Source organism: Macrobrachium nipponense, chromosome 29, assembly GCF_015104395.2.
Source record: "Macrobrachium nipponense isolate FS-2020 chromosome 29, ASM1510439v2, whole genome shotgun sequence".
NCBI lineage: Eukaryota > Metazoa > Arthropoda > Malacostraca > Decapoda > Palaemonidae > Macrobrachium > Macrobrachium nipponense.
In genome coordinates, this window is record NC_061092.1 from 8,939,545 (window position 1) to 8,955,231 (window position 15,687).

Consider the following 15,687-nt stretch of genomic DNA (forward strand, 5'->3'; position numbering starts at 1 on the left):
CTTTTTATTTTGTTTTTTATCTTCTGAGTCCATAAGTTTTATGGTGAATTTTTAGGTGTAATACAAAGAGAATTTTAATTTTGTTTTCGTCAGTTAGGTGAATTTCAAGAGTTTATTTTTACCTTGTGTAATGGAATATTATAAATTTTTGCAAATTTATATAAACACGAATACTTTGTATATATTTAAATGCATCTATGATTAATTTAGTTATAATTACTATAAGTTAAGATGTTTGGTGAATAAAAAAAAATACTTGATTTATATAAAAAAAATAAAACTTTTATATTTGCACTGCCCATCACTGCTTGCCATTACAGCGTGCTAACGTGTGCCCTTTGCAATGTTTCTAATTTGAACTTACCGTTCTTATACCAAAACATGTATTGTTTGGCTCGTAAGAATCTCGCCCTTTAAACTCAACAACGTGTAATGGAAAGTGATAGTTTTTTATGTAATTTTGTAAAATTTTAAAAAATAACCTCGTTTTTCGATTCGTTTTAATACAGTGACAATGACACAGTGACGTACATTTTGGGAAATGGTGAGAAGGGTGATGGTGATGGTGATTTATTTCGATATTTATTGTATTCATTTATTTATTTTTAGTAATCGTGAAGTGATTATTAGTACATTGCACACACATTTATTCAGTTTAATTAGTTTTATTTACTTGAATTACATACAAGATTACAAAAGTATATGGTAAGGAAATATGTTTGTATGATTTCAAAATGGATTGGGAGGCCAAACTTCTCGGAAAAATAACAATCTATGTCATTGTATTTGGTGGGGCGTGCTATCAAATTAATCAAAAACACACTAGCACATAATGTGAATCAACTGGTCACTTTTACAGGATGTATAAGGTATTTTTTTATGTATTTTAATACATTATATATTATGCATAGAATAACACTTCTCGAATTCCTCCCACCAGTTTTTGTGATACGAATATGTCACTACAATCCTTAATTGACAATTAAGTTCTCGACAGAGCCACACTGACCTCGCCTACTTTTGCCCTTTTCAGCCCTAATGCACGCCACGGTCTTCGGAAACGTCACTTCGATCATCCAGCGAATGTACTTGCGTCGGTCGCTCTACCAGACGAAGTGGCGGGACCTGAAGGACTTCCTCGCCATCAACCAGATCCCGAAGGAACTCAGGCAAAGGGTCCAGGACTACTTCCAGACCATGTGGAGCGTCAACCAGGGCATTGACATTCATGAGGTGGGCATGTTCTCGATTTTTTGGGGGGGCGGCTTTCTGAAGAATTTTAGTGGCATGAACTGAATTTCTGCATGATGTATTGCTTCATAACTAGTAAACGATGCTTTGGTTAAGTCAATTCAGATGGTTAAAAGGTCTTCATATGAGATTAAGTGACGTTTTTGCTCTGTTATCGGCAAAATCAAGATGTTTGAAGAGTCCTTATGACGTTTTAAATCATCTTTTCTATTGTGTTTCATTTTAAAGTTTGTATACAGAACATGTTATAAGGTTTTTAAGAAAGCCACTACCACTTGTATAGTGTTGGGATTGTGAAAAGGGGTTATTGTAATATATTTCTGTTATTTCAGACTCTCAAAGAGTTTCCTGAAGAGCTCCGAGGAGACATATCCATGCACATTCACAGGGAAATCCTGTCCCTCCCCATTTTCGAGACAGCTTCTCACGGATGCCTAAAACTGCTCAGCCTCCACATCAGGAACAACTTCTGCGCTCCCGGGGAGTATCTAGTCCACAGAGGAGATGCTCTCCAGTACATCTTTTACCTTTGCAATGGCTCCATGGAGGTGGTTATGGACGAGATGGTGGTAGCCATTTTAGGTAAAAGCATTCGGATTATCTTGAATTGGAACAACTTCTGGGATGCCATACTGTGTTAATTTTATATCTTTGAATTCTGATAAGGCAGTTCCTGGTTATCGGCAGGGGTTCCGTTGCAACAGCATGACGATAAACGAAAATCGCCGATAACCGAATGTCGGCGTTGATAAGCCAACATCGGTGCGGCGCTGATACCCGATTATCGGCGCATTTTCGTCGCGAGACAAGCACCCATAAAACCACATTGCCAATAACTGGGGACTGCCTTATCTTAATACCTCAGACTCAAACCAATTTATCTTTGTTATTTAGACTTTTCAAAGCTTGTTTACCATCCAGTTGTAAGCCATTTTACTGAGACCTCAACATTTTCAGGCAAAGGCGACCTTGTCGGGAGTGACGTAGATGTGCATTTACAGAACGGAACAGATAGCACTGTTGTCAAGTCTTCGTGTGATGTGAAAGCTCTCACCTATTGCGATCTAAAATCTATATTTATTCCTGGACTCTTAGAGGTCCTAAAATTTTATTTGGAATATCAGCAAGAGTTTTCCAATGATATTAAGCATGACTTGACCTACAACCTTAGAGAAGGTTATGACAGCGAGGTAAGTTCGTACTGACTTACTTAAATTTACATTTCACTTTTACTGAAAGTAGACTTTTATTAGTCAGAAAATATTGATATTTAGTGGTTTAAAGTGTTGAGCCATAAGCTTGTCATTTAAATCTAAAAAAACAAACTTGCAGTGAAGTATATGGATTGTTTTGCGTGACTCTTAAATAAAAGTTTTTATTTCACTTCCATAGAAATTTGTCTGAAAATACTTTATTTAATCTGTGGTTTAAAGTTGTCGAGACAAATGTTTCAAAAGATGTGTCGTTGGAATCCAAAAGAGAGAACCGTTTTGTCTCATGTCACTAAAGCAGCACCACACCTTTCTCACAGCAGCAAGACAACGATTTATTCTCTGGAAAGAACCACCTGCCATCCATCAGCGAGGACGACGAGGAACGGGGCAGCGAGGATGACGACAAATCCCCCGTGTCCACGTCTCCCAGGTCACCTCTCCACTCCCGCACCACCACAAGGTTCAACTTTGCCCGGTCAGTTAATGTTGTCCTGCTTGCTGTTGGCGTGTTCCCGTAGTCGCCATCCAGAGATGGCTCCTTAGATGGATTACACTTTTATCACTTTGGGTGTTCCAAACATAATAAGTACAAATTTTGGTGTTTGTTGCTTTCGCACTGTAGAATAGTGGATGTTTAATGTCGCTGTCACATTCAATCACGGAAAAGATTAATTGCTTCATTGTTACGAGTGTAGTGCATGTTATGCATAGTAGGTGTCTGTGTTTGTCGATAATAAGCAGTTCTCTCTTAGCAGTGTGATTCATATGAAAATGTAATGATGCTTGGCAGGAAGCGTCTTTTCTTTGAGTATTACAGGGTAAGATCACCTTAATGAAAATTAAAGTAAGTTAAGAAGGACCTCATGTCTTAACTAACAGTTAATACTGTGCTCGTTTAACAAGGTACTTCATTATTCTAAGTACTAATTGATGTTTGCTGTTGCCTTAACCTTCAAAGTTTCGTTTCCCAACAGTTAAGAGGTATACATATCTGCTTGTTGGATTTCATTTATGGTCCTGTTGTTGTTTCCCATAAAGGCAATTATGATTTAAGCTGCTACAGAAAGATATCATGCTTAACCATATTTCACAAGCCTTATTTTATTAAGGACCTTCCACTGTTGCCATAGTCCTGCCCCTTCAAGGTACTGTATTTCCTAAACATCAGTCTTTACATAGTGTTGACACAGTGGTTCTTATTGGGGCGCTGTGTTATGGATTCCTGTGTTAATAACTTTAATAACAGTTTCAACACTACTATGAAGCACCTTGTGCCATTACAAAAGTGTTTCTTATTCAGATTTCTGTTTGTTCCACACATATGAAATCTGCTGCCAGATTCATCAACTCCAGGCAGTGAACTTTTACCACCTTGATTCCCTCATATTTCAGTTCAAGTAAAAGCACATCTGAATTTGGCAAATACAAAATGTACTATATATTAGCTTACATTCCTATCTATTATGACACACTGGTAGCTGTATTGTTGACCTCTCATCCTCCTCACCTAAGTATGGACCTTTGCATTTAGTGTTTTCTTAATTTCTTTACCTATTTCTGATTTAAAGGTCTTAATTAGGAAATGTACTGTAACTATAAATACTATGGAATCAAGAGACTTACAACTCTCCATGAGTGGCTGGTATGACTTTTGAGTACATATTAAGTATCTACCTAATAATAATGCTGTCGAAACATTTTCAGTGCCCAGAACAAAAGCAGTGGCTTCAACTTTTCATGGAATGCTCAAGGTCATCAGGCCCACTCTTGATGAATCAGTAACAATTTGATAAAAACAATACAGTACAGTATACCATTTGTGTCTTTTGCATCAAACAATACAGTACAGTATACCATTTGTGTCGTTTGCATAAAGTATTAATAAAAAGTCAATAAAAACACTGTACTTAAATACCTGCTTTCAGTTTTTTATGCTTGGTGTAAAATCGCTTTCTTTGAAGTTGTGTTCCCTTTAGTAAATTCAGTACTTTGATGGCAAAATTTCTGTAAGAAATGGAGAATAGTTTTCAAGTTCATATTTAGGTAGCTTACAGCAGTGCTGTTTATATGCTTCTAAATGTGTTACTGTCGCTTCACTTGATGATGCTTTCTGTAGCATGTACATTTAGTACAATTTAGAAATTGCACATCATACAAAATGGTGTTAGTATTAGGTAACTGTAGAGCATTGTAATAGCATAGACCCTTTACAGTACCATCAGCTCTGTAAGTAATCTATAATCTTACAAAAATCCTCTTGAGCATTCACATTTTATAAGTTTGGGCATCTCTTGTGACAAAATCGTTAACATCTGATGCTGATTTCAGAGCTGAAGTACAGCAATATGTAGATAAATGTAGGCTAAGCATTTATTAAATCATGAAGAGAAATTAGCTATACATGTTGCATGAAAGATGACACCATTCAGAAGTTGCATTGAGATAAAATTAATGTATACGTAATAACAGCATTAGTAGTCTTGTTTTATATTTAGCTATACATGTTGCATGAAAGATGACACCATTCAATGTTGCATTGTGAGATAGTAGTCTTGTTTTATATTTGTAAAAAATGCAACTATTTAATTTTTACATAAAAGTCAAGGCCTGCCTGGTATTTTTTAATAAGATTGCAAAGTGCATTTAAATATTCTAGATTTAATAGTTTTAATTAACGTGCTGCCTGAGTAAATGCTTTATTTATACCGTGACTAACAAAATCTTAGTGGTAATTTTACAGCGTATCATTAAGTTGTAAATAATTGTTTCTAACCTTTGTATTGAAGTATGGTAAAATACGGAGTTAAGCATATCACCTTTTACTGCTATTCTACCCAAATACTGTAGTGGGAAGTTGTTGGCACTAATATAAAATGCTACATTTCTTCAAAAACTTGTGGTTTGATTTACTTGAAAATTATTCCTGGCTCCATTCTTGGGCTTTGACCCAAGCCTCTCAAATCCCTTTTAAAGTTTCAGGCTGCCTTATTTACCTTCTAACTGTAAACAACACTGGGGGAGATTGCAGGAGCACTAAGTTGTATCGAGAAGTAACTTACAGTTGGACCTCATTTCTCAAGTTGTTTTCATTAAGCTTGGTCACTGCTGTTAGGAGTGACAAATCTTCACAAAGACTATATCTTTTTAAAAAATTCCGAGGTATTCTAGAGCCCTTTCCAAGAAGTCTCCAATTAAGGCTTTTACAGAACCTCATGGCAGAGGGATCCAGATCTTTGTCTGAATAATATGCTTCTTGCAAGACAGTACTATTGGCAGTGTTCATAACTATTTAGAAAATGAGGGTCGGCAAGTTGTATGATTATACCCAACTTTAGTAAATTCCCACTTCCCAAGAAAAGCCCTTCCTCCTATCCACTCCATCTGGTGTGCATTTCCAGTTTGTAAGCAATCAATTTAATATGAAACTTATTTTGTTTCAGCTTTAGAGAAGTACATTAAATGTCAGGGCAGACAGTTAGGTTGATTATATCCATTTAAACAGTAGAGATTAATTATACTTAATTGTAGAATTCAAATTTATTTCAAAACCAAGGAATTTCAAGTGCTTGCCTTTCTAGTTTTGTCACACAAATGTTTGTTTGAGGTGGCCTTTTAGTACTTGCCTTTTTTTGATATTTTACTTGATCTGTACAGCTCTTCTCCAGTGATAAGGAACTATAAAGCAATGCTCTTTGGGTACTTGGTACTCATTGAATAAAAAATATCTATAATAGATTTGTAATAAATTCGTAATCATTAACTTAGTCTTTCTCTGTAAAATAAATCTTGCTTTAAAGGTGGTCAAGACAACTGTTAATATAATAGAACTGTTAATACAAAACTTCAGTAAAATGAAGATTACTTGGTTTAATGGTTTCCAAATCAGCTGATAAGCCTTTTCAATGGGTTTTAAATTATTAATATGTATGTGGGAAGTAATTTATCTTATTAATTCATTGTTCCCATTAATACACTTAAGTTATCGAATAACTAATGTCTCATTGTATGTATGTTACGCAGGAAGTTTGCTGCTTAACTCACATTATGAACATCAGCATTGGACTTTTAAACAGAATGCCATACACTACAACATGAGCTGCATGACTTAACTCTTGTGACTTTTACATAAAAATGCTTCCAAGAAAGCCAGTAATTTGACAGATTTAACTTTTAACAGGAATGAAGAGGAAGTTGGGAGCCCTCGATGGGGTCATCGCAGTAGAGAACGTAGTGGTGGTACTCCGTCACGCAGTGCACTCAAGACACTATCTCCAACTCGCATTCATCACCGATCTTCCGATGAACTTAGAGGTGATGATCAGGCAAAGGTTCAGCTGGAAAAACTTGATACACAAGTAAATACTCTCCACTCAGATGTCAGTGGTCTTACCCAAGAGGTATGTAAATTCGTATAATGGAAGAGCAGTATAATAGTTCTCAATTGTTAAAAATAAAGTTCACTCCTATATTTGGAAAGTATTATTTTTTATACAAAATGAAATGGTTACATTAGTATAATTATACTGTTGATGTAAAATAGTCCTGATTTGTAGTTGCAATAATTTTATGGTTAAAAATTACTTTCTATCTCACATTTAAATATAGTAAAGCTTGCGAGTCTAGGACATTTTATAATAGAGGTTAAATAATTTTTAGATAATGTTTTCACATAAGTTTTAATACTTAAAACATATAGCAATACATATCATGGAAGGAAAATAATAATGGAACAATGAAGACAGCAGTATTTTGAATGTCTCCCAATCAAAGAGACTGAATACAAACCATAGGATGTTGACTTAACAGAGAAGCCAACAGCAGACATGGCATCCGAAATGTACAGATTTAAGAGAGCTGGTGCTGGTTAAATGAAAATTGAAAGATCTCCAAGCAACTGGAGAAATAATTTAAGGGAAGCTGGACAGAGGCTCTTATTTGTTACACTAACTTACTATGTTCTCAAAGGTTGTGAAGACTGAAGAGAATGGTGGTGCAGCTAATTCTTCTATGGGTTGCTGCTGCTACTGGAGTGGTCTTAATTATTGCTGATAGGAATGCCAGTGGTTTCTATGCTGTTACCTTTGCTTCTTCTTTTGGTTACTACAAGAGGTAAAACCTTGTTGGTGCTGTTGGTATTGGCCTTTCTACACACTGTTACAGCAACTAACAATATGCAAAGCTAAGGATGCAGTTTGTGGCAGCTGTGTATATCAAATAGCAGTATAACTGAGAATTAAGGACCATAAAGTCTGTGTGTAGAATATGTTTGCATTTTTCCATGACTTTTCAACTCTCCTGCCATATTATGCATGATAAATGATGGTTATTCATTGCATTATTTAAAAAAATAAAATGAGCAACTGTCATCCTCTGAAAACCATTTGTATCCAAATCAATACATGTAACGGCTTAGCTTTACACAGTATACCATCCATAGTCAGCGGATGGTTTACAATGCTAAGCCCTTACATATATTGATTCGAATACAAATGGTTCTCAGAAGGTGGCAGTTGCTCATTTTTATTTTTTTAAATAATACAATGAATAATCACCATATTTGTAATCATGTATAATATTTCAGGAGAGTTGAAAATTCATGGAAACATGCAAACATATTCTACACACAGACTTTATGGTCCTTAATTCTCAGTTATACTGCTATTTGATTTACACAGCTGCCACAAACTGCATCCTTAGCTTTGCATATTGTTAGTTGCTGTAACAGTGAAGGTAGAAAGGCCAATACCAACAGCACCAACAAGGTTTTACCTCTTGTAGTAACCAAAAGAAGAAGTAAAGGCAACAGCATAGAAACCACTGGCATTCCTGCAAAGCTAAGGATGCAGTTTGTGGCAGCTGTGTAAATCAAATAGCAGTATAACTGAGAATTAAGGACCATAAAGTCTGTGTGTAGAATATGTTTGCATGTTTCCATGAATTTTCAACTCTCCTGAAATATTATACATGATTACAAATGATGGTTATTCATTGTATTATTTAAAAAAATAAAATGAGCAACTGCCACCTTCTGAGAACCATTTGTATTCGAATCAATATATGTAAGGGCTTAGCATTGTAAACCATCCGCTGACTATGGATGGTATACTGTGTAAAGCTAAGCCGTTACATGTATTGATTTGGATACAAATGGTTTTCAGAGGATGACAGTTGCTCATTTTATTTTTGTTTTTTTTAAATAATGCAATGATAACCAATCATTTATCATGCATAATATGGCAGGAGAGTTGAAAAGTCATGGAAAAATGCAAACATATTCTACACACAGACTTTTATGTCCTTAATTATCAGTTATACTGCTATTGATATACACAGCTGCCACACTGGCATTCCTAGCTTTGCATATTGTTAGTTGCTGTAACAGTGTGTAGAAAGGCCAATACCAACAGCACCAACAAGGTTTTACCTCTTGTAGTAACCAAAAGAAGAAGCAAAGGTAACAGCATAGAAACCCATAGAAGAATTAGTTGATCCATCACTATCAACAACCACAGCTAGGAATAAAATTTGTGGCACCAATCTCTTCAGTCTTCACAACCTGTTAAGAGTTAGTGTAACCAATAAGATCCTCTGTCCAGCCTTCCTTAAGATTATTTCTCCAGTTGCTTGGAGACCCATTTAACCAGCACCAGCTCTCCTAGTCAATACATTTCAGATGCCATGTCTGCAGCACCAAGAATTCACCTTTACTACGTAACCTCAAGAACCAAAGTAAATAGCACAGCAACCATTTGCATTCCTATCAGCAACGTTTAAGACATTTCCAGTTAGCGGCAATTCATTCCATCCATATAGCAGCAACTCCAACTTGCAGCAGTCACTTGTGTAGAATCCCAGCAGCAGTGACAGCCACAGTTTTATTTGCTACACCCCTAGAAGCTTTAGTTGAACCAGTGTGACATCCACAAACATCAGCAACTTGCAGTACATTATGCCATATACAATGTCAGTGCTCTCAAATAATGAGAGGCCAGTGATAGCAGGAGTAGCTACGATTATGATCATAGTCCTAACACAGCCTAGTCTCCTGCATTCACCTCAGGAAAAGAAGTCACCACCTGTAATGCAAATGTTCATCTCAACCCACTTTATCATTGTTGTTATCCTTCCTTTAAGCCAGAGCAACAGATGTCTGTGGTCTCTCTGGCAACAACTGATGTATATCATGTCACAACCAATATTATTGAGAGGCGGAGACTGCATCTCTCAACTGTGTACAGGTTAATCCAGTTTATATGGCAAAAGGGTACCAAATGATAATGGCAGTAATCCCTGTAATTAGTGAAGAACGGATTATGTTCCAGTCACTAAATGATGCATAAACTATATCAATTTGTTGCATAAATTATATCATGGTAATTATTCCATTTAGATACCAATTAAAGATCAAAGCTTCTGTCAAGCTTGAAACATTAAATTTCTTAAGACCACAGTAGTAAGGATGGTTTAACCTATAAGGAGTGCTTTAATGATGCAATATCAACCAAAATTGTAATGGTAAAAAAATTAAAGAAACTAATAGTAAAAAAATTAAAAGTAATTTTTACGTACTAAGTTAAGATTCCTGCAGCCTGATTGTAAATGATGTATGTAATATCATAAAAAGGTTAAACAATTTCCAAAACCGAGTTAAGAGATAAATCTCGTTCTCACCAATTTTTAGCCATGAGCTGATAGAACACATTATTCAGTGGGAGAGGCAAAATTGTATTACATCATCTTCAATGTGTGATATAATTGCTTTTAGTCTCTGTACAGCATTTCCCAATGTTTGAAAAGACCCGTCTATCCTGATGAATATACGACTTTGAAAAGTTCTTTCCCCATCTGGATGACAACTCTGAGAGCTGATTTCTGGAGTATGCTGAATATTTTTAGAGCCATGATTTCAAAAAGGTGACAGTAATTAATTTACTTTCCCTACAGAGCTTTAAGAAATGTGATAAAAATTGAGAAGCCCCAGTAACTGTGAATTTAATACTACAATGGAAAATATGGTTTCAAATTAGAGAAGCCTTGGGCTTGAAACCTACAATAATCTATTCTGGAATTACCTTTCTTCATTCTTTACAATGTAAATACCATATGGCAAATTTTTATTACATAACAAACTTTAAGCATTTACTTCAAATCCAATATATAACCAATAATAATAATAGAGTTCTCTCTTTCAGGTGCGTTCAGCATTACAACTTCTACAGTCTATTAGCCACAATATTGGAGGGCATGAGAATATGGGTGTTGGAGGAGTAGGAAGCTGCTACACAGTTGCCAGCAGTGAAGGTACTGGTAGACCTAGAGGTGGAGTTGCTGGAGGGAGTACTCAAGGTGGTGTTGCCACATGTTACATGGAAGTAAACAGACTTACACCACTCTGCAGGTCTTCTCCTAGTGTATTTGCCACTTGCGCTGAAACAAAAACTTCTTCATCAACTCCCCATCATCGCACCAGAAATGTTTCAACACAAACTGACCTTCCAATAGATGTCCCTGTAGCAGTATTAGAAGCTTTTGTGTTGGCCCATCGCACCAGAGTTCTTCAGTTGTTGGGCATTACAGAGGAAACTGATGATTCTGATGCCAAACCTTACAACAAAGATTCCTTTACCAGTCCTTCCACTTTACCGCCTGCTACGTCCACATCACAAGGAAGTCATGCTCATACATGTATCACAATTGCTGGAAGCAACAGTAGTAGCAGCTCTGGCAGCCCAGTTTCAACACCAGACAGAGAAGAGCTTCCTTGTTTAACTATTAAGTACCAAGAAGATCCCATTGGAAAAAATCCCAACCCAGCAATTACTATTCAAGAAGTTTCTCCTACTGCAGGGGATGGTAGAAATAACAATAACAACAAAAAAGAAAATACCACCGTGGAAACTTACCAATTAACGAATGTTCAAAATTGGCATCCAAAGCCGCAGGGGGGTAGAACTGTCATATCAGGATCACGAAGTACTGGCAGTCTCAAAGATATCCTTTCTAGTGTTAACCTGATAAACCAGTCACAACATTCAACCTTCCAACAACCACATGACCCACTACCTCACACCCAGAATGAGGACACCACTGAAGATGAAGAAAACACTATCGTTAACTACAGATCCTCAAAAAAGTGTCCACCTTCTGATCTGATTTGTTTCTCTGAAGTAAATCACACAATGACTCGCAGTACTTCAATGCCCGTATCATCCTTGAGAATTTCTTCCTATCCTTCAAATACTTCTCTTTCAGGAGTTAAAACCGAATATAAGGATACAGGACTTAATGCTGCGGTGCTATCTGAAAAAGTGAATTTGCCAAATACAGGAGATCTGTCTACTGTGAATAAAAAGTCAACATGTGTAACAGATTTCTAGCTAAGGATCGCTTTATGATCTTTAGTTTACTAAATATGTGGTACAAACTAGCAAAATAAGACAAGGAAGAGTAAAATATGAATTACATTTGTAATAACTGTATCAACCATAAATCTGAAATTATAATATGGCAAGGATTACATGAAATTACTATTTGAAATCAGATGAACATGTATATAGTTGCAAAATTAAAGAATTTATTTTTATATCTTCAAATGATTTTAAATTTTAGATAGAATAAGCAATTATCTTCAATTAGTTAAAAGGGTATATAGACACACTGGTGTTAACAAGTTTTCTGTAGATATGTTAATTTTTGAGTGGATACCAAGGGCTTTTATATTCAATGGGGAAACCATTAATTTCTTAATGGGGCTATCTTGTACTTAAAAAGATTTCTAAAAGCCATTCTACCTCTATTAATACTTTTAACTATGTAATGCACATGCTGTAAGTACATCTGCCAAACCTGCACCTGCCTATCAACAGTACTTATTTATTAATACATATGTACGTACAGTGTTCACATGGAAGTGAACGATTGCATGCACAAGTCTTTAATTCATATATTTAATATTTATAACAAATTAAGGTCTCAATATAATGAGAATGCATGCTTCCTATTCTTTTTATCTTTAACTAAGCAATTGTTAGAATTTTCCTACAAGTAAGAAGATCCATCATATACATAAATATGATATTATGTGTATATTTAATAAAATTGGATTTTCAGGATTTTTCATAATGAAGGATCTTGGATAACTAATTTGTCCAATTCAAAAACATTTATATTAACAGTCTTAAATGATTAATCAATACTTGTGCCACTTTTTAGGTTAACAGTCTTTGAAATAATTTCAAATCTTGTTACTGTATCTTGTTTATAGAATGTTAGCATAACTGTACGCTATGCAAATTATGCTCTGTCTTTTACATGTGGTGGTGTCAAGTTATTTCTATACTGTCTTTTGCTATGTTTGTTGGGAAGTTACTTCAGAATCATCCTAACTACAAAACATTTTGTTGAATACAAGACTTATCCATCATCTTCCACTGTCTCTTTCCCTATTATTGTGATACATTACATTAGGTTCCTGATGGTGTACATACAATTAATAGAAATATTTTTGGTGGAAATAAAAAGTGATCATATCTGCACAATATAAAAGTAATTTATGAATGATTATTGATTTTGTTGCTTAACTAATATTATTACAGGGTGTTCTCTTCCTACTGTAACACAGAATATACTAACAGCATTCAATGCAAAAGTTTTCTTAACAAAATTTCACCTCCACACGTTATTTTCTCATAAAAAAATTGGGTTGAGTTTAATTTATATTTAAACCCTTTGATAAACTAGAGAACAATTAAATCCAGATGGTATATCTGAAGAATCAATTCTGACTAGAAATTGCAAAATAAACAAAATGATGGTAAAAACTACCTTACGCAGAATTCTGACTAGAAATTGCAAAATAAACTCTCTTACTTTTACAACCCACAATATTAGTGCCAGTGACAGACTTCAAGAGGTTAATTGTAATTGCTGCATCAAAACTTCCTGTTACACCATTTTGTCAAAGATGATACAGTGAATTAATTATTCTGTTCAGATATAACAAACCCTTTACATATGTTACTAATTTCAAGTTTGAATATCTTAATTATCACTGAATTTATACATGTGTACAAATATTTCAACACATGTAAACCTACAAATATCCTTTGATTCTATTTTTATCTGAATCAAGATTATTACTAATTTCCTTAAACTTACACAAAGCCACAAATACACCAGCTGTGGGAGCAAAGTAACAAAATACAGGTAGTCATAATTGCTTTTGTTTTGTGCAAATATGTTCTGGTAACATCTTCTCTATATGTGACACTTGGGTTGAATATTAATATAGTGATCCCTAATGATATTGTACATACGTCATCTTGAATCTTGAATATATTAAAATCTAGTAATGTTAAATGTTATTTTGCTGAGGTAATCCAGACTATTACTATCCTGACTAGCTACTGCTGTAAATTCAAGAACACGACTGTATTGATGAATTGAATAGTATTAAATGTACAGTAATTCAGATCAACGACACAATCAAAATATATTTTGACAAACACCAGTTTCTGTATTATATAAAATGCTTCGAATAATGATATTTTGAAAGTAGTTTTTTGAACTTTGTATAAAAGTAATAAAGCCTTTCATACTTCAGTAGAGTTGGATAGATAAATACCAGAGAAAAGTAATCTCACAAGAATCTAACAAGAGTCTAGGTTCACCTTAGTACACTTACCAGTACCAAAAATCCACTGCTTAAAAAACAGCAAAGCTAAAATTCCCTGTTTCAAGTTAGTCATCCAACAACATCTCTCTTACCAAGTTTACTGATGAAGAACAAATAAATATATCACAATAGGAAAGGTGAGAAAACTATAGCTGGGAGCAGATACACAAAATTGGCACATTTACTACGCAGTGTTGCTAAACAGCAGCACCAATATGTAGTAAGTGTCCTGCGCAGCTAACTTCCCAGTTCCAGAGGTCTCTTGATTCCTCACACCATTGGACTGTGGAACAGTTTCAGTAAATATGTTATGTAAATAGAACCTCAAAATTCAAGTACAGGTGTAATGCATTACTACCCTAAAACAATTCACCTTGTATTTTAATAATTTATTTCTATTTCTATCTATTTTTCTATTGATTGACCTTTTTCCTAATAACTGATCTCTTCTTTCTGTATTTTTTATTGTCTTCTGTAACTTCTTTCAAATGAACACCATATTCTTTGGAAGCTTGAATTTCAAGTGAATGGCCCCTTGCAGGCTCATTCCACATGAATAGGATTCATCTTCAGAATATGTAATAATAACAATATGCATAATAATGACAGTAATAATAAAAAATTCTGGATCAAAAACCCTTTTCTAAAGAGTTGCAGATCTAAACTACTTGTCAAGCAAATAATGGTACCAGAAAAATAGGATACAGAAAATTGACTTAAACCTTATGAAGTAATGTACCAATTGTATATTATTGTGAAAAAACTTAAGACAGATCGACAATAACATTTGAGCATTCTAACTTACAGCATAGGTACTAAATTTAACTACAACAAAGGTACTAAATTTACCATTCACCTAATGAACCAAAAAAACCACTGGCTGCTATTTTCTAAATTGATTTAAGAAGAGAAATTCATAAAAAATTAAGTGTCAAAAAAATTTTTTTTTTCAATATATAAAAGATCTCTATACAAAAAATAAATGGTTACCAAAAAGTGATTTTTATTTTCATTTTTACTAAAATGAATCTTTTATCAGCTACCTGAAATCCAAGGAAAAACATAATTCTTCAAACAGCTGGAATTTCCATAACAGTTTACTAACTATGACTCAGTAAAAAAAAATTATCTAAAGCTACTTCCATTTATTTATGACAATACTGAGTATTAGTCCCAAGGTGAAAAGAACCTTCCTAATCTGTTATTAGGGTGTCGAACTAATAAAGTACTAATATTTTATGTGTAATCAATAAGCCAGCTGTTTAAAGCCAACATATAGCATACCTTCCTTGATGAACATAATTCATCAATCCTTCTGAATGCTGAGCTGAGGATGCTAGTGCTAAGGGCAGCAAATTTAGAATCCCTCTTAAGGCCTATTTCATATCTAATGATGGTGCCTTATAAATTTTCAACTCTGACATTGTGAAGCAGTCCTGAATGCTTATGTCTTGAGAAGCAGAAATTACAAAAACTTGTATCACCCTGAACTACACTACATATACGTTTCAATTTTCTTCTAATAGTGCTGCAAGATTTAGCTCTGAT

The 15,687-nt window shown here is 34.7% G+C and overlaps 1 protein-coding gene across 4 annotated transcripts in view; it reads left to right on the plus strand.

Moving 5' to 3' along the window:
• The window catches only part of LOC135206092 (potassium voltage-gated channel subfamily H member 8-like), a 421,415-nt gene extending 406,280 nt beyond the window's left edge, over positions 1-15,135 (plus strand). For 2 of the 4 annotated variants that reach the window (XM_064237316.1, XM_064237317.1), the window contains exons 10-15: positions 1,034-1,233; positions 1,584-1,833; positions 2,209-2,441; positions 2,783-2,940; positions 6,643-6,862; positions 10,658-15,135. In XM_064237316.1, the coding sequence (XP_064093386.1) occupies positions 1,034-1,233; positions 1,584-1,833; positions 2,209-2,441; positions 2,783-2,940; positions 6,643-6,862; positions 10,658-11,842 (2,246 nt within the window). In that variant the 3' untranslated portion in view covers positions 11,843-15,135. The remainder of the gene's footprint in view (positions 1-1,033; positions 1,234-1,583; positions 1,834-2,208; positions 2,442-2,782; positions 2,941-6,642; positions 6,863-10,657) is intronic. The other 2 variants (XM_064237319.1, XM_064237318.1) reach the window with 2 other exon arrangements.
• Positions 15,136-15,687: the final 552 nt, after the last annotated feature.